Consider the following 18,853-nt stretch of genomic DNA (forward strand, 5'->3'; position numbering starts at 1 on the left):
CTGCTGTGTGCAGTGTCTGTGTGACACTTGGCACTGTCCTCACTCAGAGCTGTTCCTCCACATTGGGTTTCCACCAGACTTTCTGCTTGGGAACACCTTACACCCATTTGAGTGAGCCAGGGCTTTGTGTACCTGGAAATGCTTTTGGTGTTTATCTTGGTTCGCTCTCCTGCTGCTTAACTCCTCTGCCATTTATCTGGCTGCTGCTTGTGGTGTCTCTCTTCCACTTCAGAATCTTCTGGCTTTTCTCTCTGGGTTCAGTAGGGCAGGGTGATATTGCAGTGCACAGCATTTCATAGTCAAAAATGTCCACGTAGCTTATAAGAGGAGTCCTGTCCTTAGCACAGCTTTTTACAGGCAGCCTGAAACAATAAATACCCAAATGCTGCTGTTGTGTGAGCGTGCTGGGGAAGCACAAACAAGAGACAAAGGCCCTTTGTGGGCACACAAAGCCTTTCTGCTGAGCTCCCCTGTCCCTTTCATCAGAGCCCCTGGTGCTCCCAGTCTCCCCAGGAGCAGCAGGGAAATGAGCAGGCTGTGGTGTGTTGGGAAGGTGGGAAGGGCTCCCTGCCCCTTGGGAACCATTTCACCCTTTGGGCCCTGTCAGAGGGAGCAGCAGTTCCCACAGCCTGGGGGTTTCACTGCTGATCAGAGGTTTGGGCTATGCCTGGAGCTGCTGCAGTGAGCTCAGCAGGATCCAGCTGTGCCCCAGGCCCCTCTGTGGTGCCCACAGTGTGCTCTGAGCTCCACTTGGAGAGCTTAAACACAAAGCCTGCATTTCTGGTTTGCTTAAATATTCATGTTCTGTTCTGCAGTGTATTTCACAGGTAATTTGGGCTGATGGCTGTTATTTTTAGCCTCCCAGTGTCAGTGGTTCAGGATGACTGGTGCTGCTCTTCCTTGCCTTTCTCCTGTGCTGGGCTCTGAGCTGCCCTCAGTGGGATCAGCACCCTTTTCCCCCATCAGCAGAGGTTTGGTTTTATCTGCAGCCTGAAACCCAGGGCTCAGCAGTCCATTTTTGTCCTGCAGGTGATAGTGGACACCCCAACCAGCCCGGTGACCAGTGGCCTCCCGCTCTTCTTTGTCATCACTGTCACAGCTATCAAACAGGTACAGCTGTCACTGTGGGGGAGATGCTCTGTGAGACAGGCACAGAAATGTGTATTTAAATATGCTCAGAGGCCACCAACGTGTGCTGGTAGGTTTGGTGCCCCCTTTAGAGGGTGATTTGGGCGCTGGTGCTTTCCAGGAGAGGCTGCACTTTGGGTGTGGGGTTGATGTCTCCAGTTCTAGCAATGGAAAGCATCCCTGTGCTGTTGAAAGCAGGCCAGGAGGGTCAGTAAGCTTTCTGCTGTAGGCCTGGTGTTGCAGGAATGTTTTTCCTTTTCTTGGAAACGCTCCCTGAGTCCTTGCAGAGACGTGCTCCAAATACACCCACGCTCTGCTCCGTGTGGGGAGGTGGGAAGGACAGGTTCTGCTCAGCCCCTCACCAGTCCTGCAAACGTGTGCTCCTCATCTCCTGGCAGTGCTGAAAGACCTTTTGCCTCCCATCACAGGCACACATGCCATTTAAAATTTCCTGAGTGAATAATAAAGAAAGAAGTTTCATCTACGGGGGCTGGAAAGGGAGAGGTAGAATAAAAATCTCTCTGCCTCAGATCTCAATGCTCATTCCTCCAGTGAAGGCTGAAGAGGAAGAGCCTCATCCTGCGTTACCATAGGAAGGAGTTGCAGGCTGCTGAGTGTATTATTCATATTGTCAGTCTGTTCTTACCACAGCTCAGAATAATAGAAATGTGTTACAGTAGTTCAGCTGCTTGTTGCATGCCCCACATATAGATTATTTTTGTGTTATTTTAATCTGTTCTGAATCTGTCAAATATGCATATGGAGGTTTTCTAAATGAATTGATTCAGTCTGAGCTGCTCTGGTTGGTGTTTTGTCAGGCATGAAGGAGGTCTGAGGACAGTTGCCTTATTCATTGTTTCCACGTGTCCCTGTGATCCTCACTCCTCCTTTTCATTAGTTTACTCACTTGGTAAGGGGTTTGTGCTGCCTGTGTCTGTGCTGTAGGGGTACGAGGACTGGCTGAGGCACAGAGCTGACAACGAGGTGAACAAAAGCAACGTCTTTGTCGTGGAAAATGCAAAGCAAGTGCGGAAAGAGAGTGAAAAAATCAAGGTAACCGTTACCTGAGAACCTGTGTGTGGCTCTCACTGAGGCTGATGGCAGCACAGAGCTGTGCTGAGGGGACAGGGCAGGGGAGGAGGGCTGTCCTGGGTCAGAGCTGCCCCAACTTGCTCACTTTGAGCTGAGATGCTCCAGAGCTGCTCCCAGTGAAGGAGTGAGGCTGCCTTTGATTTCTTTTGAAAAGCTGTCTCACAAAAGCTGTACCGGGCTGACAGGTGACACATCTGTCAGCATTTTGCACTTCTCCAGGACAGGCAGTCCTCTTCTATTTCCTGCTCTCCCAAGGACACCAGGAAAGTACACTTGGCTTTGATGTTAATTTATCACAGCGTACTCCAGGCAAGTACAGTCTCTTGCTCCATCAGGATTTAGCAGAGGAATAAACACTGGCTGTGCCCCGTGGGTGCTCTGAGTCAGTGCAGGGCTGGGTGGCCCTTCAGGCTCTGGAGTGATGGTCAGGGATCTGTGCACCCCCTGGACCCCAGCTTGCCTTTGAGAGAAGCTGAATCACACTCACCTAAAAACACCTGAGAGGGCTGTTCATGTGAGTGCTTCCTTTCTCCTAGGTTGGAGACATCGTGGAAGTGAAAGCAGATGAGACCTTCCCCTGTGATTTGATATTTCTGGCCTCCAGCAGCACTGATGGCACCTGCTATGTCACCACAGCGAGCCTGGACGGCGAGTCCAACTTCAAGGTCAGGGCTGGGAGGGCAGCTGGAGCTGGGCACCTGGGCATGGCCCTGCTGGGGCTGTGTGGGCAGCTGGAGCTGGGCACCTGGGCATGGCCCTGCTGGGGCTGTGTGGGCAGCTGGTTCTGGGTCCCTGGGCATGGCCCTGCTGGGGCTGGGCTGGGCAGCTGGAGCTGGGCACCTGGGCATGGCCCTGCTGGGGCTGTGTGGGCAGCTGGTTCTGGGTAGCTGGGCATGGCCCTGCTGGGGCTGTGTGGGCAGCTGGTTCTGGGTCCCTGGGCATGGCCCTGCTGGGGCTGTGTGGGCAGCTGGTTCTGGGTAGCTGGGCATGGCCCTGCTGGGGCTGTGTGGGCAGCTGGTTCTGGGTCCCTGGGCATGGCCCTGCTGGGGCTGGGCTGGGCAGCTGGAGCTGGGTAGCTGGGCATGGCCCTGCTGGGGCTGTGTGGGCAGCTGGAGCTGGGTAGCTGGGCATGGCCCTGCTGGGGCTGTGTGGGCAGCTGGAGCTGGGCACCTGGGCATGGCCCTGCTGGGGCTGTGTGGGCAGCTGGAGCTGGGCACCTGGGCATGGCCCTGCTGGAGCTGGGCACCTGGGCATGGCCCTGCTGGGGCTGGGCTGGGCTGGGGGCTGCTGCATGGAACCTGTCCCTGTGGCTGCCTGGCTCTCCAGCAGCTCCTGCCCTTGTCTGCCTCCAGGGTGTCGGCAGTGAGCCCTGGGGCATGGGTTGTTTGGGGGATGGACTGCTCTGTTTGTTTTCACCAGCATGAGAAAAGCATTGCTTCTGGGATTTTTCCTCCCTTTCCCTGGAGCAAGCAGTGAAAGTTAATACTAGTCCTGCTCAGGATGAGTATCTCCAGTTTATTTTCTTTCTTTCTGTATCTCCCCTTCTCTAAACTAGGGAAAGAAACAACAACAAAGAGCTTATATACGTCAGAAGACATAAATGTTTGGTTTCATTTGAGTTTGATAAATATTTGTATAAGTATAATGCAGACTATAATAATATTATAACAATATAATAAGTATATGATAAATACACAGACACTAGCAGCTGCAGCAGTGGGACTGGAAGATGCTTGACCATGACATGTTTCATTCCAGCACACTGTGAAGTCAGTGGGAGCACCACTGTGGAGCTGATGTGCTGTTCTGGGATTTGTGGCTCCTCTCCATGGGTGGCTGCTGGCTGGTGCTGGATAACCTGAGTGGGAGCTGTGGCACAGTGCTGGCTCCACTAGTGAGGAGGAGCTGGAGCTTTGAAGTGCCTTGAGGCTAGAAATAGCTAACCATGTTAAAGGCTGTTGCTTATTTGTGTCAGGTGTGATATATGCATCAGTTCACATTACTTGTGCAGTCTTGGCTCTTACCAACTTGTGAGCCTGGAGATGTGATGCTGAGTTTCTAGATCAAGCACTGTGCTGTTTTTTTCTTGGTTTGTGGATTCCTGTAGGTGACTGGGAGCTGTCTCCTGTTTCATGAGGAGGGAAAGATGAGTTTGAAGGGGGAGAGGGAATAGAAAAGCCAGCTCTGTTTGGGGAAATAGATCTAACATCAGGAACCAGGGTTTGCTGTAAAAGGGGAGTGAGGGAAGCACATTTGAGTAATCACCAAACCTCATCTGCAGGGGTACCTGCTGCCTTCCTGCTGGGGATTTTTCTGGGATTTGGAGCATATCAGGTTGAGGTATGGGAAAGGTGCCTGATTGAGTGAAACTGGAATAGAAATGTACAAGAGATTTGGTCAGGGCTCTGTCTTTGAAGCACAAATCTTTGGCCATATGTTAGCTAACAGAACATGTGTTTTCTAAATGCACTAAAGGGTGTAAAGATCCTGGAATTGATTGGGAGGTGGCTTTGAAGTATCCCTCAGTAACTGCACAGTGTCTCTGCTGATGGGGGCATTGCAAACCCCCCCACGAGGGCTGGCTTTGGTCCTGCAGGAGCAGTTTGGCCAAAGCTGTGATGTGTCCATGTGTGCTGAGGAGGCAGGCAGGTCAGCAGAGCACACGGAGGAGGGGATGGCTCACTCCATGGCTGCAGTGTGTGTAATCCTGGGATCACAGGGCTGGGATGCACAGGGCAGGAGAGCACACGGAGGAGGGGATGGTTCCTGCCATGGCTGCAGTGTGTGTAACTCCAGCGATGCACACAGAGGAGGGGATGGCTCACTCCATGGCTGCAGTGTGTAATCCTGGGGTGCACAGGGCAGGGATGCACACAGAGGAGGGAATGGCTCACTCCATGGCTGCAGTGTGTAATCCTGGGGTGCACAGGGCAGGGATGCACACAGAGGAGGGGATGGCTCACTCCATGGCTGCAGTGTGTAATCCTGGGGTGCACAGGGCAGGGATGCACACAGAGGAAGGGATGGCTCACTCCATGGCTGCAGTGTGTAATCCTGGGGTGCACAGGGCAGGGATGCACACGTCAGGAGCGGAGGAAGCGCTTTAATGAATTTGTTTATGAAGATGGATTGAGGCAGCCTGCCGTGAGCCTGCTGTGACTGGGAGCTCTGAGCAGCTCCTATAAATAGAGCCTGAAAGGCAGCGAGCAGATCCTTTGTGGGCTTTTCAGTTAATTATGAGAGATGAACCTTTGCAGCAGCAGCTGCTAAAAATAGCTGGGAGTCTGCCAGGGCAGTGCCGGGTCCTGCTGCTGGAGCTGCTGTGTGGTTACCATCAGGAGCCAGGGCAGGTGGGCAGCTCCTCCTCCACGGGGCCACCTGCAGCCTCCCTCCACCCCAGGCAGGGCAGGTCCCCAGGGAAAAGCCAGGGATGCTCTGCTTTTGGGGGATGCCTTGCTGAGACAGCCAGCAGCTGCTTGCTGCTGTGGTTTCTCTTAGCATCGGTGACTTCATTCTGTCTCATCAGCGACTTCATTCTGTCTCTGAAAGATGCTTCAGCTGCCTTGTGGGAGCGTGGTGAGGGCTCTGGGGAGCCGCTGGTGCTGACAGGCTTGTACATTTTGAGTGATGGGGTGTAAAGCTCGGGGTGGGAGCGCTGCTGGGCCTGCGGTGACCCTGCCTGTGCTCCTGTGCAGACCCACTACGCCGTGCGGGACACCGCCGTGCTCTGCACCGACGAAGCCATCGACACCCTCACGGCCACCATCGAGTGTGAGCAGCCCCAGCCCGACCTCTACAAGTGAGTCTGGCCCCCCTGCCTCCCCCGCTGCCTGTGCTGCCTGGGGTCATCCCCTGCACACACCTCAGCACCGTCACTCGGGCATCTGCAGCTCAGCAAAGCAAATGCCATCTCCTTTGGGCAGAGACCAAAAGGTGGCTCAAGGCACTGATAAGCTGCTGGGCCTCCTCTGTATGAGCATGGCAAAGTCTTCAGAGCTCAGTGTCTTTGCAGAAGAGCCTCCCCTGTGCAGCAGTTTTGGTGGTACAATGAGCTGGTTTTTGTCAGCTCAGCAGCAGGAATGGTCCCTGCACCTGTTTTTAGGCCACTCTTACCTTCCAGTAAGATGCGTTGGGCTGAATGACTTCCAGGAGTGAGTTCTCTATGTTTTTAGACCCCTTAGAGAGGTTTTCTGGAGTGCTGCAGTCTGTAGTGGGGATGTGCTGGGCTGTGTGAGCACCCTGGGGACTGTGTGGCTTCTCCCTGTCCTGAGCACAGCCAGCCCTCTGAAACATTAAACTGTCAGATTCACTTGTTTCTGGATTTGCTTCCATTTCCTGTCAATGTTATTTTTGTTATTTTGTTATTTTATAGTGTTTATAATGTGTCTGTAATACAAGTTTCTCATATTTTTATCACAGATTTGTTGGAAGGATTATCATCTATGGGAGTAACCAAGAGCCTGTAGCCAGGTTGGTCCTGCAGCTGCCTGTTGGGCATCTACAGAGAATTTCAGAGATCTGAGCCTGTCCTGCCACCATTTGGGAATTTTTTTCTTAAACCATTCCAAAGATTTCATTCTAAAAGGAGGCCTCCCTTCTGCCATCCTGTGGTTTGTTTGAGCCCCTTTTGGGGAAGCAGTGCAGAACCACCTGGTAATGTCCTGCCCTGCTGATGGGGCACAAATTTATCAGGCAATGGTAAAATATTGTCATTGGAAGGTAAGCAAGAGCTCAAACATCAATCAGAGTGTTCCACAGAAAAAATGAGCAGGTGATGTTCATAAACCATCCAAAACATTGGCTCTCACCAGAGCGTGCGGGATGGGTTTTGTGCTCTGGTGGGGCTGTTCATACCCTGGGAGCAAAAATCTGGGAGTTTCAAAGAGAAATAAAAACACAAATGGGGCTGCCAGCATTGACTGACTGGGCTGGAATGGACAGGCTTCTGCTGATTTTAACACTGCATTTTTGTATGAGTACTGGAATGTACTGCATCTGAACATTTTGCAGTTACTCCTCAAAAGCCTTACTGAAAATCCCCCAATGAGAGTGGAGTCTTGCATCAGGGATGGTATTTGTAAGATGAAATGGAAATGTAATTACATAAAGAGAAAAACTCAGGCAAGGCCCCAGTTTAACATACAAATCATGTAATCAGGCATGAGGAAACTTTGTTTGTCTTTCTATTCTAATTCTAATTTATGAAGTAGTTTAAATGTTCTTTGAGTGATGTAATGTTATAATTTCTTTTATGTTTAGGTCTTTGGGTCCTGAAAACCTGTTGTTGAAAGGTGCTACCCTCAAAAATACCAAGAAGATTTACGGTGAAGTTATTTTTGTTTGTTTATTTAAATAGTTCTGATAAGTGGTGACAAATGTAGATGTTCCCTACTGAATCTGGAGAGGGAACATCTCTGCTGCCTGTCTACCTGGGCTGTGCAGTTTTCATGCAAGCTGGTTGCAGAGTGGCCAGGTGAAACTGGGAGGCACTGGTTCCATGTGCAGGGCTGCCCAGGTGTGTTAATTAACCATGGGCTCCTGCTCTGGGGTGCAGCAGGGCCATTCCTCACTCTGTGTGATCCATGAGCTCTGTGTGATCCATGAGCTCCTGCTCTGGGGTGCAGCAGGGGCATTCCTGTCCCTGTGTGATCCATGGCTCCTGCTCTGGGGTGCAGCAATGACATTTGTGTCTCTGTGTGATCCATGGCTCCTACTCTGGGGTGCAGCAGGGGCATTCCTGGCTCTGTGTGATCCATGGCTCCTGCTCTGGGGTGCAGCAATGACATTCCTGTCTCTGTGTGATCCATGGGCTCTGTGTGATCCATGGCTCCTGCTCTGGGGTGCAGCAATGACATTCGTGTCTCTGTGTGATCATGAGCTCCTGCTCTGGGGTGCAGCAGGGCCATTCCTGGCTCTGTGTGATCCATGGCTCCTGCTCTGGGGTGCAGCAATGACATTCCTGTCTCTGTGTGATCCATGGGCTCTGTGTGATCCATGGCTCCTGCTCTGGGGTGCAGCAATGACATTCCTGTCTCTGTGTGATCCATGGGCTCCTGCTCTGGGGTGCAGCACTGACATTCCTGTCCCTGTGTGATCCATGGGCTCTGTGTGATCCATGGCTCCTGCTCTGGGGTGCAGCAATGACATTTGTGTCTCTGTGTGATCATGAGCTCCTGCTCTGGGGTGCAGCAATGACATTTGTGTCTCTGTGTGATCATGAGCTCCTGCTCTGGGGTGCAGCAATGACATTCCTGTCTCTGTGTGATCCATGGGCTCCTGCTCTGGGGTGCAGCAGGGCCGTTCCTGGGCAGCCTCAGGTGTTTCTGGAGCAGAGCAGCCCCTGGGTGGTGCCTCCTGCTCCAGCTGGGACTGGGTTTGGTGTAAGCACCGCTGCCCTGGTGGCCCAGTGCCAGCTGCGCCCTCCAGGCTCTGTCCCTTATGAGCCCTGCTTTGGTTCCTGCAGGAGTTGCAGTCTATACTGGCATGGAAACAAAAATGGCTCTCAACTACCAAGGGAAATCTCAGAAACGCTCTGCAGTAGAGAAGTGAGTATTTGTGTTCAGGAGAGAATCGGTAAAACCTGTTGGGTTTGGGATTGTTTTTAATGGATGGCTGGTACGGAAGTAATCCCCATACCACTGCCTTTTGTTTCAGATGCTCTCTGATTGCATAGAAAAATCTGGGTATTTGATAAAGCGTATCTTGCAAGAAGCAGAATCATTTAGTAGCTTTTTTATTTGAAAACAAAATTAAGAAATGTGTAAATATATGAACCTGATGCTGAATATCAGCAGTGTTAAAAGCACTTGTTCTGTAATTCCCTTCTTGAAAGTAAGGAAGTCTTGTTCTTGCCTATTTACATGTTTTTCTCTATAAAAATAGCTGCAAGAATTTCAAAAAGAAACCTGTTTTTCAGATCCATCAACGCTTTCTTGATAGTGTATTTATGCATCTTATTGGGCAAGGCCACTGTGTGCACGACTCTGAAATATGTCTGGCAGAGTAATCCATTTAATGATGAGCCTTGGTACAACGAGAAGACTAAAAAAGAGAGAGACACGTTCAAGGTGAGTGGATTTGTGTTTCAGCACCTCCTCCAGCTTCACTTGCTCTGGCTGTTTGGTTTAATGTGTTGTGCCTGCTGCCAGCCCTGGGAGTCCTGTTTGCTCACACAAAGTGCTGTTGTTTCCTTTGGTCTCTCCTGCTGTTTGTGCTTCTTTTGTGCCTCCCTCGTGCTTGTGCACAGTGATATTTGTGTGGATCAGGGGCAGAGCATAAATAAATACTGTATAATGTAGAAATACAGCTGATGTAACCTGGGTCCTTATCTGAACTCGAGATATCTTTCAGCTTTGAGTAGGTAAACCTAAATTGAGGCCATGTCAACCAGTTTGTTAAACTTGCCCAGACGTGGGCAGTCAAGCCTGAGAGAGTGAGTGTGAGTGTGCAGGGATCCTCACTGGGTGGGTTATTGAGTTGATGGGTTGTGTGCAGGGATGTCACTGCACACTTGTGCCACAGCCTGACTGGTCTCGAGCCACCTGCTCCTCTTTTCTGCTTTCCTGGGGTCAGGATGAGCCTGTAGCAGTGTATTTTGAGAGGAATATGCTTATGAAACACTGTTTTGGTCACTGTGGAGCAGTGAGATGGACTCCTGTTCCTGGTAGATCTGCAGAAGGCAGTGGGATTTTCTGTGCCAAAGGAAATGGGATTTGGCCCTGTATCTCAGCTGTATTTATTTTCATGTTGTCTTTTCCTATTTAACCTTTTCTGAGAAGCTGTCCAGAACCCCTGAGGTGCTGCTGCAAACTGCCCCTGTGCCCTGAGAGCCACAGGCTGCATCTCCTCCTCTTTCCCGTGCAGGTGCTGCGGATGTTCACGGATTTCCTGTCCTTCATGGTCCTCTTCAATTTCATCATCCCCGTCTCCATGTACGTTACGGTGGAGATGCAGAAGTTCTTGGGCTCCTTCTTCATCTCCTGGGACAAGGAGATGTACGATGAGGAAATCCAGGAGGGAGCGTTGGTGAACACCTCGGACCTGAACGAGGAGCTGGGCCAGGTCGGTGTGCTGTGTTTGTGGGGTCTGTAGGGATGGAAATGGGGCTGGGGGTGCCCTCCCTGCGAGGAGCCCTTGCTGTGGCCATCCCTGGCATCCCGTGGGGCCGGAGCCTCACCCAGGGCTGTGGTGGCACTTTCCATTGGATGTGGTTCCGCCCTCTGCCAGCCAGATAAGGTTATAAATAGTGCCTGAAAGAGCAGGAACTGGGTCACATCAATTGTTTCCATTTTGGGCAGGATCAGGCGCAGCGCTCTGCGTGTCAGGGTGCTTTGCTTTCGCTGCTTCAATTAAAAATTAAAAAGCCTCTGTCTCTGTGAGGATTAGTGAAAATGCCTGCCCAGTCATCTCCCTGGGTGTGCAGAGCACGTGCAGCTGGGGCACCCAGACAGCTCAGGCTTCCCTTCCTGCTCTGCAGAGGAGAGATGAGTGCAGGGCATCTGAGTGCCTCCTGCTTTTGGTTTTGCTGTAAAAACAAGAATAAAAACACACTTGGAGTAGCAATTAGCTAATTGAAATACAGCTCCAAGATGAAGGTCCCCAAAGGAGGCAGCAGACCTGCAGCAGCAGTTCTGCAAGCTCTAGGGCTATAGCAGAGGACCCAGGGAAGTGAATGGGGGGAAAGTGAAGAGCCTGGAGACAGGTTTTAACTCTTCAGAAGCTGCCTCCTGCCCCTATGCAACAGGCTGAAACACAAAGGAGCAGAGTGCAGAGCTACAGAGGGGTGCAGTGGGGCACCTGTGTCTACAGTCGGGTTGGGATACCCAGGTGCCCTGCACAGTGGCACAGATGCCCTGAGATGCCCCAGGCTGTGTTCCTGGGGGCTCCCTGCCCAGCCCTGAGGCAGCTGCCGGGTGTTGCAGGTGGAGTACGTGTTCACAGACAAGACAGGCACCTTGACAGAGAACAGCATGGAGTTCATCGAGTGCTGCATCGATGGGCACAAGTACAAGGACTGCATGGCAGAGGTGGATGGCTTCTCCCAGCCTGATGGGCCCCTCAAGTACTATGGCAAGGCTGAGAAGGTGAGGGCTGTGTGTGCTGGTGGCTGTAGGGGTTTTGTGGCAGCTCCTGCCTGGGTGTTCAGCTGGTAACAGCCCTCCCTCCCTGTGTCCTGCCCAGAGCCGTGAGGAGCTGTTCCTGAGAGCCCTGTGCCTGTGCCACACGGTCCAGATCAAGGAGGCAGACCAGGTGGATGGGCTGGTGGCACACCCAGAACGCAAATACACCTACATCTCCTCCTCCCCAGATGAGATCGCTCTGGTCAAAGGCGCAGAAAAGTAAGGATGTGGAGATGTTGGCTCTTTGATTCCCTCTCTCTGGTGGGAAGGAGGGAGGTGAGGGTGACCTGGAGGAGACAGATCCCTTGTCACGGTCTCTCTGGGATGGATGTTGTGATAGCACTGCTGAACCTGCAGTGCTGTGAGCCTGTGGGCTCAGGTGAGCTCCCTGTTAAAGGGGTGCTCTGTAAAGGATCTTCCTGGGAGCCCATGGTTTGCATTCACTGAGAGCAGCCCCAGGGTGCTGCAGTGCCCAGATGTGGCAGAGGGCTCTTTGCTGGAGCCCACCTGGCCTTGTGCTTTAATCCCCTAGAAACAGAGACCAGTTACCATGTGAATATTGCAGTGAAACTTTTTCCTTGCCATGCAGTGGCAAAATAATAGGATGGTTACTTCTGTCAGCCCCACATTTGAATCCTCCCAGAGATGCTCAAGGGCAGGCTGGGTGGGGCCTGCTCTAGTGAAAGGTGTCCCTGCCCCTGGCAGGGGTTTGGCACTAGGTGATGTCTCCAGCCCAAACTGTTCAATGATTCTGTGCCCTTGCCACCCCCTTGCTTTAGGTGGAGGCTGTTGCAGCTGTGTGCACTTGCTCGTGGCTTGCAAGGCTGCCAGTGAGCCAGTGGACCATGTGCAGAGGCTCTGTGTGCTCCAGTGCCCAGGCTCTCCAGGGGATGGGAGCAGTGCCAGGACATCACAGCAGGCTCTGCATGGAGCACACAAACATCCAGCCCTGCTCCTCAGCTCGGGCTCTCTGCAGTGCAGGGGTGAAACGAGAACATTGTTGTGTGTGATATGTGCCAACGGGTGTTTTCAATGCTCTTCTGTCCTTTTGTTTATTGACAGGTATGGTTTCACTTTTCTAGGACTTGAAAACAATTTCATGAAAATCCGAAACCAAAAGAATGAAACTGAGATGTAAGTGCTGCTGGGGAACGGGGCTGCTCTTCTGTACCACTCCCACCCAGCTGATGGAGTTTGACCTTGCCAGGCTGACCAGAGCTGTTCCTTGAGGGCAGCCAGGCCGTGCTGACCTGCCCCAAGACTCCTGTCCCATTTACAAAGCACAGCACATCAAGGTGTAGGCAAAAAGAGTCACTTGCAAAAACCCCTGGGTGGTTTTGTGATGTCTAAATTCAGGTCCCTCAGGAGCCTGCAGTTCTTTGTGTGTATCCTTCATCTGCCCCAGCTTGTGCAGGTGGCTCCTGGCATTCAGGAGGTGGCTGCTGACCTTAAGGGCCGTGGCTGGGGCTCACAGCAGGACACTGTGAGCCTGAACTCGTGACACAGCTCCATTCCTGTAACCTTTTCTTCCCTTCCCAAGCTGAAAATAGTTAGATTTTACCCTGTGCTCACAGCTTGGTGGACATCTGTGAGTCACTGACCCAATCCAGCAGTCCCTGAAAACTTGCCTTCACAAGCAAGTTTCACTTCTTGCTTCCCTCACAAGGAAACTTCATATTTAACTGTGAGACTCAGTGTAACTGCTTGTGGCACGTGATGCCCCATTCCCTGCCCAGCCTGGGGGCTCGGTGCCCTGGTGGGCACCCACACCCTCAGTCCCATGCTCAGAGCACCACAGGATTACTGCAGTTTGGGTTTTTTCCTCCATTTTCTTGTGCAGTAGCTGTAAAATTCATTCCCAGGTGGCTGATGCCACTTGTAGGGTGTATTGATTTCTGCAGCTCATTGTTAGTGATTTTCTGTCTCCAGTAGTTATTTTTCTATTTTTCCTGTACTGAGCCAAAGCTTTTTTCCCCTTTCTCTGAAGGTACCAGCTTCTGCACGTGCTGAACTTTGATCCTGTCCGGCGGCGCATGAGTGTCATTGTGAGAACCAGCGCAGGTACAGGCAGGGAGCTCCCGTGGGCTCTGCAGCTGTGTGCACACTGTGGAACACATCCTCCTCCTTCCTGTCACCCACACAGGCTGGCCCTTAGCTCTGTCTCAGTTCTGTCCTGGGACTGGCTGCTGTAGAGTTAACTTTCCTCCATGGGAGCTGTTTGGGACCAGCAGCTCATCAGGGGATGAGAACAGTGACCCATGGAGAGCTCCCTGCCTGCCCGCCGGGTTCCAGGCTGGAGCAGGCACAGGGAGGACATGTGAGAATGTCCCCTGGGTGGGATGGGGTTTCGTGGGAGTAACAGACAGCAATGCAGAGGTCACCATCCTTCTCGAGTGTCAGTCCTGCGAGGTTTGGGATGCTGCTCTTACCCTCCCTGGAAAGCTTGCCAAGGCTTACAGGTACAGTGTCCTGCAGAAAACTTGCTCAGAGGCAGGTAGGGACACACAGAGTCTCAGCCAGAGGAGTTTCACAGGCTGCTCCAAGGCCATTTTTGGTAGGCAGTCGGGTTTCTGGCAGTTCCCTCTTTAGTCCTCCCAGATTTCCTCCCTCTGCATCACTTGCTTGCTGTTGGCATTGTTAACTCCTTCTGCAGCTTGTGAGTGCCATAAACTATTTATAACTTGTTTTTAGGAAAGTTGCTTCTCTTCTGCAAAGGAGCAGACTCCTCCATTTTTCCGAGGGTGCAGCAAGAAGAAATCCAGCGAACAAAAGTCCACGTGGACCGCAATGCCATGGTGAGCACATGGGTGGGATTTGGCTGGCTCCTGGGGTCAGGAAGGCTTATTCCAAGCACAGGGATGTGACCTTGCTCTGCAGTGAAGTGTTGAAAATGTGAGTGTCACTTCATTGTTTTGATGTCAGGCTCCTTTCCTTTTCTGTTTGGTTGGCTTCCACCTTTATTTGATATACTTATATGGTCTCCATCACAGTTGTCCAGCATCTCCAGGCAAGTTAAAAATAGAAGTAACATCAGCAGCCTGGTCCCAGTGTGGTGGCCCCCAGTGCTGCTCTCCCTGCTGCCTGCACGCTCCCAGCGCTGCTCCTTCTCTTGGTTTCTTTCTGCACATAAGAAGCAGAACCACAATTACTCTGTACAAACACAGAAAATTGCTTTTTTGACACAAGCCAACAAATTATCCCTGCCCTCAGGGAGAGTACTGCCAGAAACACTGATGGCAGACAAAAGCACCAGCCCTGAAGTGAGGAACTATAAAAAACCTGGATTCAGGGCATTTGCCCACTTTGTTTTCTCTCCCTCCCCTGCCAGGATGGCTACCGAACGCTCTGTGTGGCCTTCAAGGAGCTGACTGAAAAGGAGTATGACAGAATTGACAGGCAGCTCAATGAGGCCAAGATGGCTCTGCAGGACAGGGAGGAGAAGATGGCCAAGGTTTTTGATGACACAGAAGCAGACATGCACCTGATTGGGGCTACAGCTGTAGAGGACAGGTAAGGAGGTGACTGCAGCACCAGCACTGTGGTGCCTGTGGTTCCTCTGTGATGTGACCCTATGGCCTGGACTGGCTGTGGTGGAGCTGAACAGCCAGGGACATGCTGGCAGTGTCCAGGGCAATTAATTACACCATGGCACAACCCATTTCACAGTGCCCTAGTTGCTTAAATTGGCTGGTGTAGTAGGAATTGGGATTTATTAATGAAACTACAGAAATACTTGCACTTCTGGAGAGTGAATTAAGCACACAGCATTAATTTGCACATCAAAACAAATTCAATTCCACATTCAGTTATAGTAACTGCAAGTGTAAATTAAACTCTTACTGTGAGGCCTAAGAGTCAAGAGTATAAAGCAGCGATTTCTCTTTTTGTCTGCAAATCAAAATTTGGTATTGCTGACTTGTAATCCTTATTCCTGTGGCAGCGGTGTCCCCAGCAGGGGAAAAGTCAATTCCCTTCTCCTGAGCTGGTGTTTCTGGGTGCAGAAGCAGGCTCAGGCTGCGTGAGCAGGTGGGTGATGCTCTGTTTGTGCTCGCAGGCTGCAGGAGCAGCTGGCAGAGACCATCGAGGCCCTGCACGCCGCTGGCATGAAGGTGTGGGTGCTGACAGGGGACAAGATGGAGACGGCCAAGTCCACGTGCTACGCCTGCAGGCTGTTCCAGACCGGCACGGAGCTGCTGGAGCTGACGGCCAGGACGGTGGGCGAGGGCGGCAGGAAGGAGGATCGGCTCCATGAGCTGCTGCTGGAGTACCACAAAAAGCTCATCCAGGAGCTGCCCAAAAACAGGGCCAGCCTCAAGAGGTGGGTGAGCAGAGGACACAGCTGTGCCCGTTTCGGATGCAGAGGTAGAGCTGTGCTGGGGCCCTGGGGACTGGGTACTCACAGACACTGTCAGTGGTTCCTTTGCTTTGCTCATCATCTCTGCTATTAGCTGGCTTTGAACTTCATTGCACTGTTCCTTTAGTGAGGGCACATGCTAAGCCTAAGCCTTTAAAAATTGCTAAGCCCCAAAACATGGATGGGAAGAAGATTAACCCAAAGCCAGGGCGTTTTTCACTAAGATGATACCAGCAGCTAGGCTGACTCAGTCTGATGAAGTTCCAAACGTGTTCCTTGTTGTGCCCAGAAGCTGGACGTTGAGTCAGGAGTATGGACTGATCATAGATGGCTCCACGCTGTCGCTGATACTCAACCCCTCTCAGGACTGTGGCTCCAGCAATTACAAAAGCATCTTCCTGCAGATCTGCCTGAAGTGCACTGCAGTGCTCTGCTGCCGGATGGCTCCCCTGCAGAAAGCACAGGTATTTATTTACCTCTCACCGTGACACACGCTGGATTCATCAGCTGGGACTTCACCTGAGCATCCTAACTGAGCAGGACTTCTCCAGGCTGTGTGTAAGCCTTGCCTGAGCTTCAGAGCAGGATGAAAGCACACCATTCTTTCAAATCTGAATGCAAACCCTTTGTTTAATATGCTGGCAGGACCCCATAAACCCAGGCCAATTAGAAATAAACAAAACCTCCCAGTTTGCTATTTTTTTTTTTTTTTCCTTTCCAAATTTGTCAAGTGGAGTTGGTGACTTCGTCAGTGCAGCAGATGATGTCCCAGGCTGATAAGTGATGTGTTTCTGCTCCCTGGGATGCGTGAGAGAGCCCACCCTTGGGAGAGCAGGGTCTGGCAGAAGGGAAGAGCAGGATGTTGATCTGGGGTTTGTTTTTAAATCCTGTCCTTCAGCCCTGCACAGCTGGGTTGGGCTTCTGCTCTGGTTGTGACTGCACAGCAAGTAAAGAGGGCTTTTATTAACCTGAGCTCTCCAGGTGTTTCAGTGCTGCTGTAAAAGCCTGATTGCTTGTCCTGGGGGGAGCAGCGGGAAGGTCTCTGGAGGCTTTTTCACTGAATTTTGGGTTCTGCTGCTGTTTTTTTGGAAATCTCTTAGATTGTGCGAATGGTGAAGAACACGAAAGGAAGCCCGATAACCCTGTCCATAGGGGATGGTGCAAATGATGTCAGCATGATTCTGGAAGCACATGTTGGGATAGGTAAGAGTCCCTGGAGCATCCATCTCACAGCCCACACCTGTCTGCTCTGCCTGGGGCTCTCTTCTGAGGTGCAGTTGGTGTTTCTGATTGCATGTGGCTAAACCAATCCCACTGAAAAATGTGAGAACCCTGCTCTTGCTTTCCTTGGAGGCAGAGTTTAACTCCAGACTAATGCTGAGATCACAGAATCATGGAATACTGATGGTTGGAAGGGGCCTTTAAAGGGTCCCATCCCTGCAGTGGGCAGGGAGATCTGCAGCTCCATCCAGTTCCTCAGCTGTGTACAGCCTGAGCTTGAGTGTTGCCAGGGATGGGGCACCCACAGCCTCTCTGGGCAGCCTGTGCCAGTGTTTTACCATGCCCACTGGGGAAGGGAGAGGTGAGATCCTCATCTGCTGCTCACCAGTGCCAGCACCATTCTCTGTTTCAGTGACACACTGCAGGTTATGTTCCAAAACTCTGTGCCCAGAGTAGTGGTGGTGCTTGCTTGGGGCTCAGGGAGAAGGGGCACAAGCAGCAGACAGATGGTGGTTGGTGGCAGGGCAGTGACAGGGCCAGGCTCTGTGCCAGCTGGTGGCAGCAGCTCAGCACAGCACCCACAGGGGTTTGGGGGCTGGTGCCCAGGTGTGCTGTGCCTGCACTGTCCCGTGACCCACAGCAGCTGGAGGCTCCTCCTGTCTGCAGGATGGTGTCTGAAATACGGAGCCTCCTGTAACACCACTGAGGAGGGGTCAGTGGGAGAGAGAGGGCACGTTCTTCATTTGGGGCTGTTGGAGATGCTGTGGTGCCCTCTAATGCAGGGAGTCCAGGGCAGCCCATCTGGATGTGCCTTTTGTGAGCAGAGCAGCTCTGGGGATGGCTCAGGAGGCTGAGCAGCTGCAGGGGAGTAACTGAGCTGTGAGAGACGCAGGCCAGCCCAGGGGAACCAATTCCTTATCTTCCATCAGGTTTGCCTAGACTCCCTTCTCACACCAGGCCCTTACAGGAAATCACAGAGCAGCCTAAATAAATATAGCTGAGAACCTCCAGAGGCAGGTCTGAGTGTTGTGGAGCCAAAACCACACCAAGTGTTCGTGCTTGGTCTCCTGGGGGTCTCAGAGGGAAGCTCAGCCTTTGTCCCTTTGAGGCACTGAGTGATGTGAGCAAACCTGGGGACAGCATCCAGACTGCAGCCCTTGGGGATTAACCCTTGCATGCTTCTGTCTGCAGGGATCAAGGGCAAGGAAGGACGCCAGGCCTCCAGGAACAGCGACTATGCTGTGCCAAAGTTTAAACACTTACGAAAACTGCTACTAGCACATGGGCATTTATATTATGTGAGAATAGCACACCTTGTACAGTATTTCTTCTATAAGGTAAGGGGCAGTGTGCAGCTGATCTTTGTTTATCCTGTGCATTTCTGTGGCAATAGAATAGAATAATGAACAGGATTAATGTGGGGGATATTCTGTAGCTCTGTTTTCCCTCCCTGGGACAGGCTGTGTCTGCTATGTGCCTGTCCATTGAAAACAGAGCAATGTGAGCATTCTTCTCGTGTCTCCTGCAGATACTAACTGCTCACAGGATTGCTTTTGTGCTTGATTGAACAAGTGCCCTACCTTGTCTGATGTTGTAATGTCAGACACTAATGTCTGATAACAGGAAAAACTACTGGGTGTAGACCGAGAAGTCAAGTGCTTCCCTGCTGACCATTTGTCTTTTGTTTTCCCAGAACCTTTGCTTCATTTTACCACAGTTTTTATACCAGTTCTTTTGTGGATTCTCACAGCAGGTAACTTCCACTAATTTGTCTATAAAGGCAAGTTACAAAGCAAGTGGCAGGATGAGGTCTCCTATCAGAGACTTGGCTTTTGGCATCCTGTCCCTTTACCACCTTGCTCTAGCACCAGATCTGGAACATAATATTTTGAAACCATAACTGCAAAGAGAGCAATCTGCTTTCTTTCCTTTCCCATCC

The 18,853-nt window shown here is 51.7% G+C and overlaps 1 protein-coding gene across 3 annotated transcripts in view; it reads left to right on the forward strand.

Annotated features, from left to right (window-relative positions):
• The window catches only part of ATP11C (ATPase phospholipid transporting 11C), a 56,515-nt gene that overhangs the window by 21,637 nt on the left and 16,025 nt on the right, over nucleotides 1-18,853 (forward strand). For all 3 annotated transcript variants that reach the window (XM_058813927.1, XM_058813926.1, XM_058813925.1), the window contains exons 4-23: nucleotides 1,030-1,110; nucleotides 2,074-2,181; nucleotides 2,757-2,885; nucleotides 5,916-6,019; nucleotides 6,640-6,690; nucleotides 7,480-7,544; nucleotides 8,684-8,765; nucleotides 9,137-9,287; nucleotides 10,084-10,281; nucleotides 11,142-11,303; nucleotides 11,401-11,558; nucleotides 12,402-12,473; nucleotides 13,327-13,400; nucleotides 14,031-14,134; nucleotides 14,668-14,849; nucleotides 15,394-15,657; nucleotides 15,983-16,157; nucleotides 16,794-16,896; nucleotides 18,106-18,251; nucleotides 18,608-18,667. In XM_058813927.1, coding sequence (XP_058669910.1) covers nucleotides 1,030-1,110; nucleotides 2,074-2,181; nucleotides 2,757-2,885; nucleotides 5,916-6,019; nucleotides 6,640-6,690; nucleotides 7,480-7,544; nucleotides 8,684-8,765; nucleotides 9,137-9,287; nucleotides 10,084-10,281; nucleotides 11,142-11,303; nucleotides 11,401-11,558; nucleotides 12,402-12,473; nucleotides 13,327-13,400; nucleotides 14,031-14,134; nucleotides 14,668-14,849; nucleotides 15,394-15,657; nucleotides 15,983-16,157; nucleotides 16,794-16,896; nucleotides 18,106-18,251; nucleotides 18,608-18,667 — 2,469 coding nt within the window. The remainder of the gene's footprint in view (nucleotides 1-1,029; nucleotides 1,111-2,073; nucleotides 2,182-2,756; nucleotides 2,886-5,915; nucleotides 6,020-6,639; nucleotides 6,691-7,479; nucleotides 7,545-8,683; nucleotides 8,766-9,136; nucleotides 9,288-10,083; nucleotides 10,282-11,141; nucleotides 11,304-11,400; nucleotides 11,559-12,401; nucleotides 12,474-13,326; nucleotides 13,401-14,030; nucleotides 14,135-14,667; nucleotides 14,850-15,393; nucleotides 15,658-15,982; nucleotides 16,158-16,793; nucleotides 16,897-18,105; nucleotides 18,252-18,607; nucleotides 18,668-18,853) is intronic.

This window comes from Ammospiza caudacuta, chromosome 14, assembly GCF_027887145.1.
Source record: "Ammospiza caudacuta isolate bAmmCau1 chromosome 14, bAmmCau1.pri, whole genome shotgun sequence".
NCBI classification, from domain to species: Eukaryota; Metazoa; Chordata; class Aves; order Passeriformes; family Passerellidae; genus Ammospiza; species Ammospiza caudacuta.